At 39.4% G+C, this 17,603-nt stretch overlaps 1 protein-coding gene across 1 annotated transcript; it reads left to right on the top strand.

Annotated features, from left to right (window-relative positions):
* Positions 1 to 3,570: 3,570 nt before the first annotated feature.
* Positions 3,571 to 13,516, top strand: LOC132406863 (cytochrome b-c1 complex subunit Rieske, mitochondrial). Its single transcript, XM_059992940.1, has 2 exons — positions 3,571 to 3,857; positions 12,727 to 13,516. Exons 1-2 carry the CDS (start codon positions 3,647 to 3,649, stop codon positions 13,335 to 13,337), a joined length of 822 nt encoding a protein of 273 aa, XP_059848923.1. The 5' UTR covers positions 3,571 to 3,646; the 3' UTR covers positions 13,338 to 13,516.
* Positions 13,517 to 17,603: the final 4,087 nt, after the last annotated feature.

Genomic DNA, 17,603 nt, shown 5'->3' with positions numbered 1-17,603 from the left:
CTTTACTGTAGGGGACGTGGCATACTATTGTAGTGAATGGATCTCCAACAAGTTGTAGTTGCCTCAGCCAATCCATGCCCCCAGAATGCTGGCCCTCCTATTTTTACCACATGCAAGCTTAATGTGGCTTATTGGTTGTTGTATTTCCCTATTACCTATGCCATTCCCACCAAAGTTATCTTTTCTCCAGTATCAATTCTCAGTTGGATATCTGCAGGTTTCAGTTTGGTATCTTTGAAATCCCATTCAAAGTCATTTTATGGAAAGACTAAAACATCTGAACAGGTGACCAACATTTTAATTAATTTGCCATTCACCTCTGGCATATGCCTTATTGCCTGTCTGTTGTTAGTTTTCACATTGTGCATTTCATGCTACATAGTGTCACTCTCAACATTATAGGAATTTTCATCAACAGCATGCAGATTAATGCTCTTTTTGAAACTTGACTTTTTAGCTTTTTCTCTTCCCTGTGCTATCCATTTATCTCTTTTGCCTGAAACGCTCTTTGTACGTATCCTACTTTGTTGCATTTTCAGAAGTTTTGCCTTTAAATCTGCATTTTCTTGGTGTCTGTGAGACTCTGCCACAACAGTAACACAATTTGTTTGCCCAGGCTGGTTTCTGTTTAGACACTGCAATTTTGTTCACACTCACTTTCATTACTGACTGCAATTCAATTGTGTCTGTCTGCAGTCTTCATTGAAATAGTGATTTCAACTGCTCTTTTAAATGTAAGTTGTGCTTCAGTTAGGAACCATTTTTGATTTTTTTTGTAAGATTCCACAAACTAACTGATCTCTCAATGCATCATTAATCCCATCATTGAACTGATAATGTCTGGACAATCTCTTGATTTCAGCCACATATGCTGAAAACGACTCCCTTTCTTTTTGATTCTACTTCTGAAACCTAAAGTGTTGTGCAATCAACAATGATTATGGTTCCAGATGATCCTGCATCACTTTGACAATATCAGCAAAGCTAATTTCGGATGGTTTGGTTGGGGCAGTTAAACTTTGAAGTAAGCTGTATGCCTTTAAATCCAATGTACTCAGCAAAATTGGCTCGTTTCTCATTGGCTATTTCATTTGCTTCAAATTACTGTTCAATTTGCTCAGTATATAAAATCCAGTTATCTCTTATGTAACCATATCAGTCAATCTTTCTGCAGTCACCAGCCATTTCTGTTCTTTTTAAAATGATTATTATCACATGGTACTGAACCCTGAATTCTTTTGTTTTCTGCCTTTTTAAAAACTCAATAGTTTCTGCACATGCTGTGCTGTTTTTCTACTGAATGTTCCTTACTGCACCTCAACAGGTCGATAGCTGTCTTGAAAAATACCTTCAAGCAACACACACAAAATGCTGGTGGAACACAACAGGCCAGGCAGCATCTCTTGGAAGAAGTAGTCGACATTTCGGGTCAAGACGAATGGAAAAAAGAGATGGTAAGAGATTTAAAAGTGGTAGGGGAGTGGGGAGACCCAAAATGATAGAAGACAGGAGGGGCAGGGGTGAAGCTGAGAGCTGGGAAGTTGATTGGCAAAAGGGATACAAGGCAGGAGAAGGGGGAGCATTGTAGAATGGACGGCCTTGGAAGAAAGGGGGAGGGGAGCACCAGAGGAAGAAGATGGAGAACAGGCAAGGAGCTATTATGAGAGGAAGAGAGAGAAAAGGAAAAATAAAATTTTAATTAAAAATTAGGATGGGGTAAGAAGGGGAGGAGGGGCATTAACAGAAGTTAGAGAAATCAATGTTCATGCCATCAGGTTGGAGGCTACCCAGACAGAATATCAGGTGTTGTTCCTCCAACCTTAGTGTGACTTCATCTCAACAGTAGAGGAGGCCATGGATTGACATGTCAGAATGGGAATGGGATGTGGAATTAAAATGTGTGGCCACTGGGAGAGCCTGCTTCCTCTGGCGGACTGAGCATAGCCTCCAACCTGATGGCATGAATGAACACCTACGCTCTGTCTGCCAGAGAAAGCAGGATCTCCCAGTGGCCACACATTTTAATTCCAAGTTCCATTCCCATATCTCAATCCATAGCCTTCTCTACTGTCGAGTTGAAGCCACACTCAGGTTGGAGGAACAACACCTTATATTCTGTCTGGGTAGCCTCCAACCTGATGACATGAACATTGATTTCTCTAACTTCCATTATTGCCCCTCATTCCCTTCTTAACCCATCCCTAATTTTTAAATATTTTCTTTTCTTTTCTCTCTTTCCCGCTCATAATAACTCCTTGCCTGTTCTCCATCTTCCTCTGGTGCTCCCCTCCCCCTTTCTTTCTTCCAAGTCCTTCCGTCCTATGATACTCCCCCTTCTCCAAACTTTTATCCCTTTTGCCAATCAACTTTCCAGCTCTTAGCTTCATCCCTCCCCCCCTGTCTTCTTCTATCATTTCGGGTCTCCCCCTCCCCCACCCCCTTTCAAATGTCTTACTATCTCTTTTTTCCGTTAGTCCTGATGAAAGGTCTCGGCCTGAAACGTCGACTGTACTTCTTCCTATAGATGCTGCCTGGCCTGCTGCGTTCCACCAGCATTTTGTGTGTGTTGCTTGAATTTCCAGCATCTGCAGATTTTCTCGTGTTTGCATTGAAAAATACCTTGTCGCCAATGTTAAGTTTTGTAACTTCAACACATTAAACTCATTGAAAGGAAGACACGAAAGTCTGAAATTTTTTATCTACTTTCAGTGAGACACACACATGATGGTATATGCAATTCACATTTTTACATATAACCATAATGAATAATATAAACAAAGAATGCTTAATCAAACAATATATTTACAAGATGACTCAAATATTAAATACACAACAGTTACAATATCCAAAGCTGAAATGTATAATTTAAACCAATTAACTTGGCCTTTGCCATATTACATGTTGCAGAAGGATGGTGTGTGCAAACTGGCTGTTTTTCCTGCAGTACATCTGTGGCTGCACTTATTGCCGGTAAAATGCAGTCTTGATTGAAAGGAATTACAAAACAACGTCGTGTCTCTTTTCACATATAGAAAGGTGAAAGGTGAAATTCCTATTCCATTACTTGAAAGGTCCTCTCTTCAATTTCACACTCAGTAATTTGGCCACCCAAAGGTCAGCCCCTGGGTTTAGGCAAGCACATAGTCTTACTGGCTGTGCACCCTCAAGGCTTCGCATAACCCAAGGCAAAGGCAGACTGTGTCAGTCCTGATGAAGAGTGTCTACCTGAAACGTGAACTATTTCCCTGCTGCCTGAACTGCACAGCTCCTCCAACATTTTGTGTGCGTGGCTGTATCTACCTTTGGTGCAAATAATGCGATTCGTTTCTTTTGTTCTGGATTAAGTTCTCTAATCTTTGTTTCCAGTTCATTGACGTATGTCGAACACCGGCAAACAAACAAACAATGCTGCAAAGACTCCGACCTGAGCGAGCCCAGATCTGCGCTTGCGCATTCGCATCCAGCCGGCCTCCTTGCGCTTGCGCATTCGCATCCAGCCGGCCTCCTTGCGCTTGCGCATTCGCAAGTAGTCGGCCTCGGCTACGTTGGCCCCTCTGCGCTTGCGCTCTCTGACGCCACTCGTCCTTTGGGCGGTAGGAGGTCGTTGCTGAGGCCTACCCGAGTCCTGCCGGCCGGCGCTTTCCCTATGCTGTCGTTTACCCTCCGCTCCGGGGCATTTGCCCCGTACTTGTCCGCCACCTCAAACACGGTGGCGTCGCAGCTGAAGCCCCTGGTACCCGGCTTGGTTTCCAAGGCTGACGCGGTGTTGCTGGACCTGAAGCGGCCGTTTCTGTGCAGGGAGTCGTTGATGGGCCAGGCGCCCCGGAGCGGTGCTGCCGCCACCGCCGGCCTCAACGGTGAGTCTGGAGGCTCGGACCTGGCTGTGAGGGTCTGGACCCTGGTGGAAGTCCTCGGATTGCCCTCTCAATGCATCCGGTTGCGTGGTTTGGGTTTAGGAAGTTGCAACTGGCCTAAGTTTGAACTGAGGTTTTAGGTGACCTTGTGATAACTAATTCTGCGAGACTCTTATAAAAAATATCAGTCACCCAGTAACATGCAATGTTAAATCACGGGGCCTAAAAAGACAATTTGCGTAGCTGATTCAAGTTATCGTATGCAATTATCCTTATTGATCTGCCTGGCTACTTCGACCAGGGCCCTAGTTGAAGCCTTAAGTCGCTATCCATCCTACTTACAACTTAAGCAGTTTGGACAAAAAACATGGCTTATTTAAAACAGGCTATCAAGACTTGTCTTGGTTTAATTTTTTTTATTAATTTCTAGTTAAGCTCTGCTTAGTGCTTGTGCGCACCTTGATTGTTGTTGTTAAGGATTTTTAAATTCAGGATGTGGCTGTGATGCTGCCAGAGGCCGGATTTAAAGTTCAGTTTAGTGGGCAATTGGTGACGTCTTGAAGGGCAGCAGTACTGTTGAAGGTACTCCCACATTGCCCCTAAGTTGGAATTGTGATGGTGAATTTGCTATTGAAGAGGCCTATAAATTGTTAGTGTTGTAACTAAAATATACTTTAGTTACATTAGGGAAAGAATCTGAATTTATTTAAATCTTGCATCTATCCCACAACGTGAGGGAGTAAAAAATCTTTGCGTTATGACTCTGTTGCAATGTACAGACATGTGAATTTAAAAGTCTAATGGTTTGTGGAAAGAAGTTGCCCTGTAGCCTGTTGATCCTGGCTTTCATGCTGTGGTATACAGTTTACCAGACAAGCAGCTGAAACAGTTTATGGTTGGGGTGACTGGTGTCCTCGATGATCTTCCAGGCCTCCTTTATTCGTCTACTGCTGTAAATGTCCTCAGTGGAAGAGAGTTCACATCCACGGATGTACTGGGCTGCCTGTACCACTCTCTGCAGTGCCTAGCGATCATTAATTTTTTTTTTCCTTTTCTCTCTTTCCCTCTCATAATAACTCCTTGCCTGTTCTCCATCTTCCTCTGGTGCTCCCCTCCCCCTTTCTTTCTTCCAAGGCCTTCCATCCTTCGATACTCCCCCTTCTCCAACCTTTTATCCCTTTTGCCAATCAATGGTGCAGTTCCTGTACCAGGCGTGATAAAGCCAGTCAGGATGCTCTTGAAGTGCCCCCGTAGAAGGTCTTGAGGATTTGGGGGCTCATGCTGAACTAGAAGTGGAAGAGGTGCTGTTGTGTATTTTTTTGCCACACTGTCCAGGTGAGATCTTCAGTGATGTGTATACTGAGGAACTTGACACTCAATACCCTCTCAACTACAGTCGCATTGATAATGATTGGGATGAGCCTGTCTCTGTTCCTCCTGTAGGCTGTCTCATCATCACTAGAAATAAGGCCAATCAGTGTTGTGTCATCTGTAAATCCAATCAGCAAATTGGAGCTGTGTGTGGCAACACAGTCGTGGGTGTAAAGGGAGTAGAGGATAGGACTTAGGACACAACCCTGGGGGCACCTGTGTTGAGGGGCAGAGATGAGGGAGACCATCCTTACCACCTGTTGCCAATCCGATAGGATCCAGCTGTACAAGGAGGGGTGTAGACTGAAGTCTCTGAGCTTCCTGTCAAGTCTGAAGGGAATTATGATGTTGAATGCTGAACTGTAGTCCAGGAACAGCATTCTAATGTGTGTATCCCTCTTGCGTTGCCATTTGAGCAAACTGCTTTGTATTTGATTATTTTCTTGAATGTTCTTGGAGCGACATACATATAGGAAAGGTGAGAGTATTCTGCCACATTCCTGACTTGCACCCGGCAACGTATTTGGCAAGTCAAGAGAAAGGTCACTTAGTGTAGGATCCATGTTTATCACCAAAATGTGTCAATGGTAAATAATACATGATCTGACCAGTTTTCAATCACAGATGCAGCCCTGAACTGCCCACGTACATGGTCACCTTTGATTTTCATCTTTTAGAACACTCTTGAACATTAATTGATGAGCAATGCTAATTTACCTCCTTTTATATTTGATCATTTTTTCACCAGTAAGATTTCCTTTATGGTTCAAGGAAGAAAGCAATTGATCTGGTCTATTTTGCCTCACCATATTTGTTTCTGAAATTTACTTTTATAATCTGTGTATTGGTTGACAGGCTAATGTTTATTGCTCATCCCTAAATGGCCTTAAGATGGTAAATGAGTTGTTGCTTTGAACCATTGCAGTCCTTCTAGTGAAGAAATACAGTGAAATACCAAGTGTAGATAAATTGTTGGAGATGGTCATTGTTTCAACAGGGTAAACTTAAGCTTCCTAATTCTATCCCAAGGTCATTTGAGTACAAACTAAACCACAAAGGCTTTAGTACCCTTCCTAGAAGATTACATTGATCCTGAACCCGTGGATGGTCAGCCTCAAAACAGCAACAGGAAGATACTGCTGTTGGTGTTTCTTAGGACAACATCTTCAGCTGTATGATATTGCCTTCATTATAAAGTGAGAAGTGGAAATTGAATGTTTGTGACTGGTTTGTGCTAAATTTTATTCAGAATTCCTTAATTTAAGGAAATTAGAACCAGTTCAGTAACATTCAGCCTTTGGTATAAATAGTAAGTAACATCTGTGTCATGCAAATGGCAGATAAATGCATCTGCAGTAGGAGAATGTGATTATTGCTGATAACATTATCATTGTCAAATCTCACACCATGGGAATCTGGGTTCACCACCGATCAGAAACTTGGAAAAGTTACTTTCTATGATGGTAGATGCAGATTTAAATTGGCAAATTTGGAAACTGCTTTTCAAAAATCCTGCTTCTCTAGATTCTTCACCATATGTTTTGGTTTTAGTTTGGTAAATTCATTTACTATTCACACAGCTACTGAGGTACAGGTAATTCTGGCACATCAGTACATCAAGTTAGTACAAGGGAAAAGCAACAGCAATGCAGAATGCTGTGTTGCAGTTACAGAGGAAGTTTAGTACAGGTAGACAAATTATGTACAAAGGCCACAAGTGACTCTGCAAGGTTGAATTTGTCACATAAGTCTAACAAGTGCACCAGGAAGACATCAGGGTTTGCATCCTGGAGGTTTTAATCACTATGTGCACTCTTAACACTGAATGGTAACTAGCAAATATGAATTCTTTTACATACTGTAGATTAATAATTATTAGTAAATTTCTTGAACATTATTTCATTTTGATTTTAAATTGAATTACTAATATTGTAATTTTTGATTTGCACTTTACAGAATTACATTTTTGTACAGCGCGGAAATGCCCCCATGCCCCCTTCTCCCCTCCCCGCCCCCCAGACAACCTGTCCATACTGACTGTGTAGCCTGAATTAGGCCCATATCACTCTTTGCCTTTCCCATCTAAGATCTGTCCAAATGATCTGCTGTGGATAACTTCGTTCACCACTGCTCTGCTTACAGATTCCTTTTTAGGACTCTTTGCAACTTGTTATCAGCATTGTTTTTAATTGCATATGTTGTCGTCTTTTGCACATTAGTTGTTTGTCTGTCTTGTTTATGTATAGATTTTTGTAAAATTCTGTTGTACTTCATATTACTTGGAAATGCCTGTAAGAAGTGGATCTCGAGGTACTACATGATAACATACATAATTTTATAATAAATTTACATAGAACTTTGAATTTTTAAATGTTTTCATCGTATTTACCTCCATCTCCTCTTCTGATAACTTGTTCCAGATAATCAGTCTGTGGAAAAATACTCAGACCTTCTCTAAATTTCACCCTTCTTATCTTAAACTTGTACCCTTTAATTGGATTTTGTTGCCACAATGTACCAAGGTAGAGTGGAAAAACTTTTGTTTTCCATGTCATCCAGATCATTCCAAACATGAGAACATCAAGATAATACTAAAAGAAAACCAATGTTACAGCAAAAGTGTAGATAGAAAATAAATTGCAAAGACCACAAAGGGATAGGTTGAAAGATCAAGAGTTATCTTTATTGTACAAGAGGTTCATTCAAGAGTCTTATAACAGCACAGTAGAATCTTTCCTTCAACCTGGTGCCGCATGTTTTCCAGTGCCGTTTAGGGGTGGGGTGGGGAGGCAGAAAAAGAAAGTATGATTGAGCTGAGTGGGGTCTTTGATTATGTTGGCTGCTTTTCTGAGGCAGCGGGAAATGAAGATGGAAGGGAGGCTTTTTTTTTGTGATGGACTGGGCTGTGTTCACAACTATTTATAATTTCTTGTGGTACTGGGAAGAGCAGTTGCTACAACAAGGTGTGATACATCCAAGTAGGATCATTTGGTGAATCAGTAAAAATTTGTGAGGGTCTTTGGGAACATGTAAACTTCTGATGAAGTGGAGACATCTGCGTGCTTTCTCAGCCATAGGTACTAGACTCCCCTTCCAGAAAAAGACTCTTATATATCCTATCTTTACCCCTCTATTTCCTAACCCCCTCACTTCCTATGTATCAGTGAGAATAAATCCAACCTATGCAATCTCTTCTTATAATAGCATTCCTCCATTCCATATAACATCCTGGTGAATCTCTTCTAAGTGTTCTCAATAGCTGCAACATCTGCCATATAACACGGTACCAGAATAGGTCATAAATTTTCATATATGGTCTACCAAATATTTTGTACATTGATGACATGACATCCCAACTCGTCCATTCAATGGCTCAACTGATGAAGGCAAACATACTAAATGCCATCTCACTACACTATCCACCTCAGATTCTACTTTCACTCAGCTATGCACTTGTACCCCATGGTCCATGTATCATTGCTCCTAAGATCCCAGCCCTATATTTTGCAAGTGATTACCTCATACTTGCCTGGATTAAGTTCCACCTACTAAGTCTGATCTATGTCCTTCTCTATCATTGGACAATGTTCTTCACTCTCTATGGCTCCATTAATGTAGTACATTCCCATTCAAGTTATTTATATACTGTTTATTTCACCCAGCCATGTCCCAGAACTGATTTCTGCAGTACACCACTTGTTACAGACTTCCGGTCATCAGTACTCTGCCTCCCATCACCATGCCGGTTTTGATTCCAGTTTGCTGATATGTCTTGGGTATCATGAAAGATGCTTTAGCCTCATTTAGGTTCACAAGGTACATGGGACTTCCTATCACAACAATTGCAACAGCCCCAGAGCTGTCTCTTGTTACAGATGTTTTGTTTGTTGCTTAGGTACAATGAATGGTTGGTGTGGCTTGTCATTACCTGTAAAGTGGGACGGGCTTTGAGCAGCAAGTGAATATAGGTCTATCATGGATGAGCACCCAGATTTAATTAAGTTACACATACAAAATGCTGGAGGAACTCAGCAGGTCAGGCAGCAACCATGGAAATGGAACAGTCCTAAAGAAGGGTCTCAGCCCAAAACGTCGACTGTTTATTCATTTCCATGGATGCTGCCTGACCTGCTGAGTTCCATCAGCACTTTGTGTGTTGCTTTTGAATTTCCAGCATCGTCAGAATTTGTGTTATTAATTAAGCCATTTGTTTGAAGTTGTATCAGTGGTTAGTGTTTGAGAAGATTATTAGTTTCATACTATCTTGTTAATAGGACTTAGAGGTGTAACAATTCACCTCGTGTAGTTAAAGTAAGCCATTTCTCTATCTGTGGTTTAACAAATTAAATTTTGAAGTATTAAAGGTCGCTCCTCAAAATTCCATTTTACAATTTTTTAAAACACATGAGCTTTCATTAAATTCTCTTATGTAAAATCTTGAAGATTGCACTCCTCTACACTTTATATAGAATAAATAGTTTGCTTTAAGGTGCTTTCATGCAAAGCTTTTCAACATGTTGCACCTTAAACTATCTACAGAATGTCTAAGATCACTAAGAAAGTAATTCATAAGAACTTTTCACTTCTCAAAGTATACCTCAATACTGTGTACTCGGATGAATTATTAGATCCTGAATTATTCATGCTGGTTATGGCTGGATGCAAAATCCGGAATTAATTTACACATTTTACTTCTTTCCTGTCTCTCCCCCATACAGCACCACTGATATTGTTTCCAAACACTATTGTTTTAGCTATATTATTTCTGCTGCCTTATTTAACTAATTGGAAAATTGTTCATTTGCATGGTTTCACGGCAACTTTCTCAGACTGCATATTTGCAACTGAATAATATGGAATACAATTTTAAGATTAGTCTTAATTAATTTGTTTCATTTAGAGTTGCAACATGGCAACAGGCCCTGTGGCCCAATGAGCCTGTTCTGCCCAATTACATCCATGTGACTGATTAATGTACTAACTTGTGCATTTTTTTTCTGTTATGTGGAAGAAATGGAACACCCGGAGGAAACCCACATGATCACAGGGAGAATGTTCAAGTTCTTTATGGACAGTGGCAGAATTGAACCCTGTTTGTGGTCACCTTATCACTTTCTTTGATTTCTCTCTTATAACAACAATTACACTTCTAAAATACTGCTACAAAGTATATTGGGATGGTCATTTCAAGGTGTCGTAGACAGATTGAAAGCAGGAACATTACTGTCCTTTGAGCCTGTTCCACTATTTTACGTGATCTGGACTAATTATCTGATTAGTTTGCTTTGAGACCATTTACCCACTTTCTCTACACATCACTTAATTTCTTTGGTGTTAAGAAATATCTTGAATACATTTAGTTATCTGGCTTCCACTGTTTTCTTTGATAGAAAATTACAAAACTTCACCATCCTCTGGATGAAGAAATTTGATCCGATCTTATTTCTAAATGATATATTTATCTTGAGGATGTGACCCCAGATTGTGGACCCTCAAGCTATCCTCACTGGATTTGGGATGCCTTATTTGAATATTATCGTTTTATTTTTATTCGCTCTTCTCTCATTCTACCATGTTCCAGTGAATAACTGCTTTACCAGCCTAATATTCCCTAACTATTAGTGCTGGTACCCCATAAATCAGTCTACTGCAAGTTTTTCTTTCATTAAAGCTTGACTATTGGAACCATTTAGTGGCTTTTCTTTTAATTGAGTAAGATCTTTGTCAAAAAATAGGTGATATGCATTTTAGACTGACATTATAAATCTAGGGACAGTAAGACAGCGAAGTGTTGCACATAAACTCCTTAAAGGTATATTAGTAAACACAATTTCTGCAGTTCAACACAAAAAAAATCTGCAGTTGCTGGAACACGAAAGCAACACACAAAAAGCTGGAGGAACTGAGCAGAGCAGAGCAGCGCAAAACATCGACTTTACTCTTTTTCTTTTAAAGCTGCCTGACCTGCTGAGTTTTTGTGTGTGTTGTTCTGCAGTTCAATTTTAACATGCTGACAGCTAAAGATATTTATATACAAAAACATATGAAAAATTGAAAATGGAAAGAACCAGGCACCATGCAAGTCCAAAGCAATTTAATTGCTTATGTATACATCAACAAGATGACCAGAGCCATATATAGAATATAAAAGGAAGGTAGCATGTTAGGTGACATTTTATTTCTTTTGTCTAAAGTTCTTTCTGTTGTTCTGAGCATTGCATACAATGTTTTGATTTTGTAAGAAATACAATATAGATTCACCAGGAATGTTGCCAGATATCCTGCTGAGAGATATAGCATAAAATAGTTCTGAACTTCCTGGAATAAATAAAATGAATAATGATTTAGATTGTATTTACAACTTTGAAACAGTTTTTTTTGCCACAATGACTAAAATCTGATTTAGGCCATTTGGGAGAAAAGTTAAGAAGCACCATCCCACACAGGGATTGGTGTGTCATCCTCTCAAATAAATCACTTTAAATTTGAGGATTTTGTTTTTGAAATGTTTAGCCTATTGTATTAATCAGCAATAAAGCCATGACAGTTAATTATAAAATGTGCAATCAGACCTACCTAAGCATATGGCAGAGTAGATGAAAAGGGCAGAATGACCTATGCAAATCCAGTGTTATCACATATTCTGCTTAAACATTCATAATTCCTTGTCAAGTTTTGCTTGGATCTGTTTCTATTTGATAAAGTATATGCCCCTTTCTGCTTTTTATCTTAAAGAATTTTGTTTCTTCTGAACAAAAGTAGGTGAGACGCTTGATATCTGGTTTCCTCAAGGCTCCAAATGGCTACAGATCAATGTCAAATGTGTTTAAAATTATTTTTCAGTTCTAACTGGAATAATAAGTGCCTTTACAGAAAATGGAATAAAATTTCTTATTTTGCAACTCCATATTATTAATATGCATTAATATTAATAATATTGCTTTATATTCTCCATAAATTGCTATAAAAAAGAAAATCACAGGTCCTCATTTTAAATTTGGAAGGTAATCTGCGTTATAGAAGTATACTTAATCACACCACGGCACCAAAGAACATATGAGGTGCTAGATAGAAACATAGAAAACCTACAGCACAATAAAGCCCTTCAGCCCACAAAGCTGTGCCAAACATGTCCCTACCTTAGAACTACCTAGGCTTACCCATACCCTCTATTTTTCTAAGCTCCATGTATCCATCCAGGAGTTTAATTTGGCATCATAGAAACATAGAAAACTAAAATATAATAATATAATAAAAATATAATTTATAGCAATATTTCAATATTTGTGCATTGGTAACAATGAAAAAAAAACTTTTTCCAAATGGCCACTATTATCTAGATGATGCCAACAGTGAAATGAAGCAAAACTTGTTTTTCTTTGGTAGTACTAGCCAGGGGAGGAAAAATACCTTAATCTTAAAACTGTTCAAGCTGGATGTAATCTAGATCAGCTGTCTAAGTGTACCAGTTTGAAATTTTTTTATCATTTTATTTTTGCAGTTTTGTCTACAATTCGATATGCACACAGTGATGTCAGCATTCCAGATTTCTCTGACTACCGACGGCAGGATGTTCAAGATTCCAAAAAATCCTCACAGAGCAGCAGTGATAGCAGGAAAGGGTTCTCCTACTTGCTAACTGGGACTACAGCTGTTTTGGGTGCCTATGCTGCAAAGAATGTTGTCACCCAGTTCGTCACAAGCATGAGTGCCTCTGCTGATGTGCTGGCATTGTCTAAGATCGAAGTTAAGTTGGGTGATATTCCAGAAGGCAAGAACGTGACCTTCAAATGGAGAGGCAAACCTCTTTTCATCCGCCACCGTTCATCCAAGGAAGTTGAGACTGAGCAGGCAGTGAACCTATCTGAGTTACGTGACCCACAGTTAGATTCTGATAGAGTAAAAGATCCGCAGTGGATGATTGTCATTGGTGTCTGCACTCACCTGGGCTGTGTGCCAATAGCCAATGCGGGTGAATATGGTGGCTACTACTGCCCCTGCCATGGATCTCACTATGATGCATCAGGGAGAATCAGGAAAGGCCCTGCGCCTCTTAATCTGGAAGTTCCTCCATATGAATTCCTTAACGAAGAAGTTGTCATTGTAGGTTAAATTTGATAACTTTAAATTGAGGACCTTCCTGTTTTACTGCTGTGTTATCGATACTATGGCAAATTGAACATTCATAGCACCAACCTGTTATGGTAATTCTTGTGATTTACTTTTGGAATGGGGGTAGTATGGTGTAAGCCATGCTTGTCTTCAATAAACCATTTTACCTTGGCCAACAATTGTGGTTCTATTCTTGAGAAATGTATCTTTGATTTTGATTTACTATCTGAACTAGGAAAATCCTAGGATTAGGTCACAACAAACTTATTGGATTCATGAACTTTCACCCTGTAGTTAATTCTACACCCATGTAATATTCATATTTCCAGCCTAAACAAAATAAACCTTACAGTACTGTAAACTAATCTATCCTTATGGGCTTCTGCTCATTATCTTTACTATAGATGTGTTTACAGCTTCTTAAAGTTGCACCTTGCAAACAACTGGTATTGATGACTTCTAAATGAGAATGTAGATGAGGACTAATTATAATATCTGATGTACTATATTTCACTGTACTTTAAAAGTCAAGCAAAATATGGAGCTTAAATACAAATAATAAGTGTCTTTATTTATCTGCTGTGTGGTTTTAAAAAGTATTGTATCCAGCATGGCTGTATCCCTGTACAGTTTATCCTAAGATGTAGCCAAAATCTGTTCTGTAGAGTTTAAACAAGCAGTTTCTCAAGAAATCTAAGTACGTAAATGTCAAATTTATGTGATATCTCTTGAAAATCAAAAAATATCTTCACATACTGGAACCTGTATGGGGGCAAGGAAAGTTGGATCAAAGGGAATGCCTGTGATAAAAAGGGAACCAAAAAAATGTTAGCTGAGAAAAGATGGCAAAGGATTGTTGATTACTGCTGATCTGTCCAGAGGAGGTGTAAACTTAGGATGCATGAACAGATATAAGAGGGCAAAGGCAAAGAGCTAAGTGGGAACGTGAATTTAAAATGATGGGGAACTTGAAAATTGTTGTGAATTGCCTGGAAGTGTTCTGTAAAATGCCACCACTCTGTTTCATTTCTGGAAGCTCTAAATTAAAAACATTGCAACCAAATAGCTGCTTCAATTAGGAGTTTCAGTCCAGCGTTGGCAGGAAGGAAGGAGGAAAAAATACACATTGCATCTCCTGCAGTTACAAGAAAAGCTGCTCAGAAGTACAAGAGTGAAGCAGAGCAATGTATTGGAAATGGACTCTGCTGAGAAGAGAAAGGAAGATATAGAATCCTACTGAAGGTGGTAAAACTTGTGTCATCTTATTTTTTATCTTCATTTGTCACTTGTATTTCCAGCTGCATCATCTGTGATCAATACACCTTCACCCTTTCTTGGCAGACACCACCATCATGTCTCTCAGTCTCCACCCAGTAAAGTATTCCTATATAGCTTTTATTTGATGGTGACTTCATTATTTTAATCTAATTTAAATAAATATTTAGCAATACAGCATGGAGTAGGCCCTCCTGGTCCTTCGAACCATGCCGCCCCAGGAGCCCCTAAACCACAATTAACCCTAACCTAATCACAGGACAATTTACAATGACCAATTAACCTACCTGGTACATCTTTGAACTGTGGGAGGATGCCAGAGCACACAAGGAAAACGTAAGACTCCTTACAAACAGTGCCGAGCTGTAATAGCGTCAAGCTAGCCGCTCTGCTAGCATGGTGCCTATTTGACAAACGATTTGTACTCTTGTTATAGTATTAAATTTAATAGAGATTTTGAACAATATAATTGCATCTATACATTTGATGAAAATAATCTTTTTCTGCCCTTGCTGTTTTATTAAATTTAATATACTGTTGATGCTGGCCGAGATAATTAGATCTCTTTTGACTTGTATGCAGAACACAAGGCGAGGAATATATTTTAAAATGAATCTGACAGTAGCTTAGTTATAAAGAATATACAGAGGCTATAAAAAGCAATCTCTCTCTCTTCCCCCCCCCCCCCCCCCCAAAGTGTTCATGTTTTATTGTTCACAGCATTGAATCACAGTAGATTTAATTTGGCTTCTTTGATACTGATCAACAGAACTATTTCTTTCATGTCAAAAGTAAAAACAAATCCACAAATTGATTAAATTTATTACAATGATTAAACAAAATTAATTGTGTAAGTGTTCACCCCCCCCCAATATAAAAAAACAATCTATCACTGGTGCACCCATTTAGACTTAGAAGTCACATAATTAATTAAATGGAGATCTGTTTTTAGAGATCTGTATGCAGTCAAGGTATTACAATTGATTGTATTAAAAATACACCTGTATCTGGAAGGTCCAACTGCTGGTGAGTCACTATCCTGGCAAAAACTACACCATGAAGACAACACTCCAAACAACTCTGTGAAAAGGTTATTGAAAAGCTCAAGTCAGGAGATGGATACAAGAAAATTTCCAAGTCACTTAATAGCCCTTCAAGTACAGGTGAGTCAATCATCAAGAAATAGAAAGAACATGGCACAGCTGTAAATCTGCCAGGCCGTCCTCAAAAACTGAATGGCCATGCAAGAAGGGGGCTGGTGATGGAGTCCACCAAGAGAGCTAAGACAACTCAGGGAGTTACAAGCTGCAGTGGCTGAGATGGGAGAGACTGCACATACAACTGTTGCCAGGTGCTTCACCAGTTGCAGGTATATGGGAGAGTGGTTAAAGAGAAACCACTGCTGAATTCGCATGAAATCTCGGCTAGAGTTTGCAAGAAGGCATGTGGGAGACTGAAATCAGCAAGATGAAGTTTCTATGGTTTGATGAAACAAAAATTGAGCTTTTTGGCCATCAGATGAAATGCTGTTTGGTGTGAACCTAACACTGCACATGATCAAATACACACCATCCCTGCTGTGAAGCATGATGGAAGCTGAATCATGCAGCAGGGATGTTTTCATTGCAGCAGGCCCTGGAAGGTTTGTGAAGGTAGAGGGTAAAAAGAAAAATACAGAGAAGTCGAGGAAAATGTGATGCAGTCTGCAAGAGAACTGACTTGGGAGAAGATTTGTTTTCCAGCAAGAGAATGACCAGAAGCATAAAGCTAAAGCTACACGGGAATGGATTGAAAACAACAGTTAATGTCCTGGAGTGTCCCAGTTCAGACCCAATCCGATTGAGAATTTGTGTCTGGACATGACAAGGGCTGTTCAGTCATGATGATCCCCATGTGATCAGATAGAGCTTGAGCAGTATTGTAAAGAATGATTGGGAAAAATTGCAGAGTCCAGATGTGCAAAGCTAATAGAGGTCTATCCACACAGACTCAAGGCTGTAATTGCTGCCAAAGGTGCATCTACAAAATATTGACTTGCAGGGGTGAATACTTATGCAATCGATTATTTTGTGTTTTATATTTGTAATTAATTCAGATCAAGTTGTAGAGATCTCTTTTCACTTTGACACCATAGAGTCTTTTTCTCTTGATTAGTGTCAAAAAAACAGTCAAATTAAATCCACTGTGCTTCAATGTTGTAAAACAATAAAACTTCCAAGGGGGTGAATAATTTTTATAAGCACTGTAACATATATGCACAAACTGCTTCGTACTGTTGGGTATTTTGATGAATCATGGCCATTATTAAGGTTCTGCTGGAACTGTTGTGCAGCAGAGCAGGATCATGGGTAATAAAAATAAAAGAAAATGCTGGAATGCTTAGGGGAGTTTGCTTCTGCGGGAGGAAAAACAGTTAATATTTCAGGTCAAAAACTCTGAAAAGGAAAGAAAAGAAGTGTAAGCTGTAGGGATGGCAGATATCTGCAAATGAGTGAAGGTAGACAGAAGAAAAGGTAGAAGTTGGTCCTCTACTTCCAGCAAGACAAGTAGGATGGAAATAAGCTGAACTAATGGTTACAAATGAACAACTGATACAAACATTGAAATCAAGTAATCTGAAAATGTAGAATTCAATTTTGAGGCCAGATCCCGAGTATCATATGGAAGAAGTGGTGCTGCTCAAGTTTGCATTTAACCTCATTGTAACAAACTGGTAGGTTGGGGAAGGATGGAGTAACACGGTTTATCTTAAAGACTGAATGCAGGTGCCCAACTGAACAGTTTCCCAATCAATTTGGTTTCTTTATTGCAGAAGCAAGCACATTGTGAACACTCAGTACATATGAATAACTGCTTCACTTGGAAAGACTGGGTTCCTGAATTTTGGGAAAAGAAGAGAATAAGGGGTTAGTTTCAATTACTTGTGATAATAAAAGAAAGTGCTGTAAGGAGTAGGAATTGGTGGCAATAGAAAAGAAGACTATGGAGTCC

This window comes from Hypanus sabinus, chromosome 17, assembly GCF_030144855.1.
Source record: "Hypanus sabinus isolate sHypSab1 chromosome 17, sHypSab1.hap1, whole genome shotgun sequence".
In the NCBI taxonomy this organism is placed as follows: domain Eukaryota; kingdom Metazoa; phylum Chordata; class Chondrichthyes; order Myliobatiformes; family Dasyatidae; genus Hypanus; species Hypanus sabinus.
Note: the sequence above shows the minus strand (reverse complement) of the source record. Positions and strands in the feature narration are given on the sequence as shown.

What these genes read in the sequence shown, in the direction of transcription:
- LOC132406863 (XM_059992940.1), top strand. Translation starts at nt 3,647, where the DNA reads ATGCTGTCGTTTACCCTCCGCTCCGGGGCATTTGCCCCGTACTTGTCC. An exon ending in CGCCACCGCCGGCCTCAACG is followed by an intron (nt 3,858 to 12,726) that starts GTGAGTCTGGAG and finishes TTATTTTTGCAG; the next exon opens with TTTTGTCTACAATTCGATAT.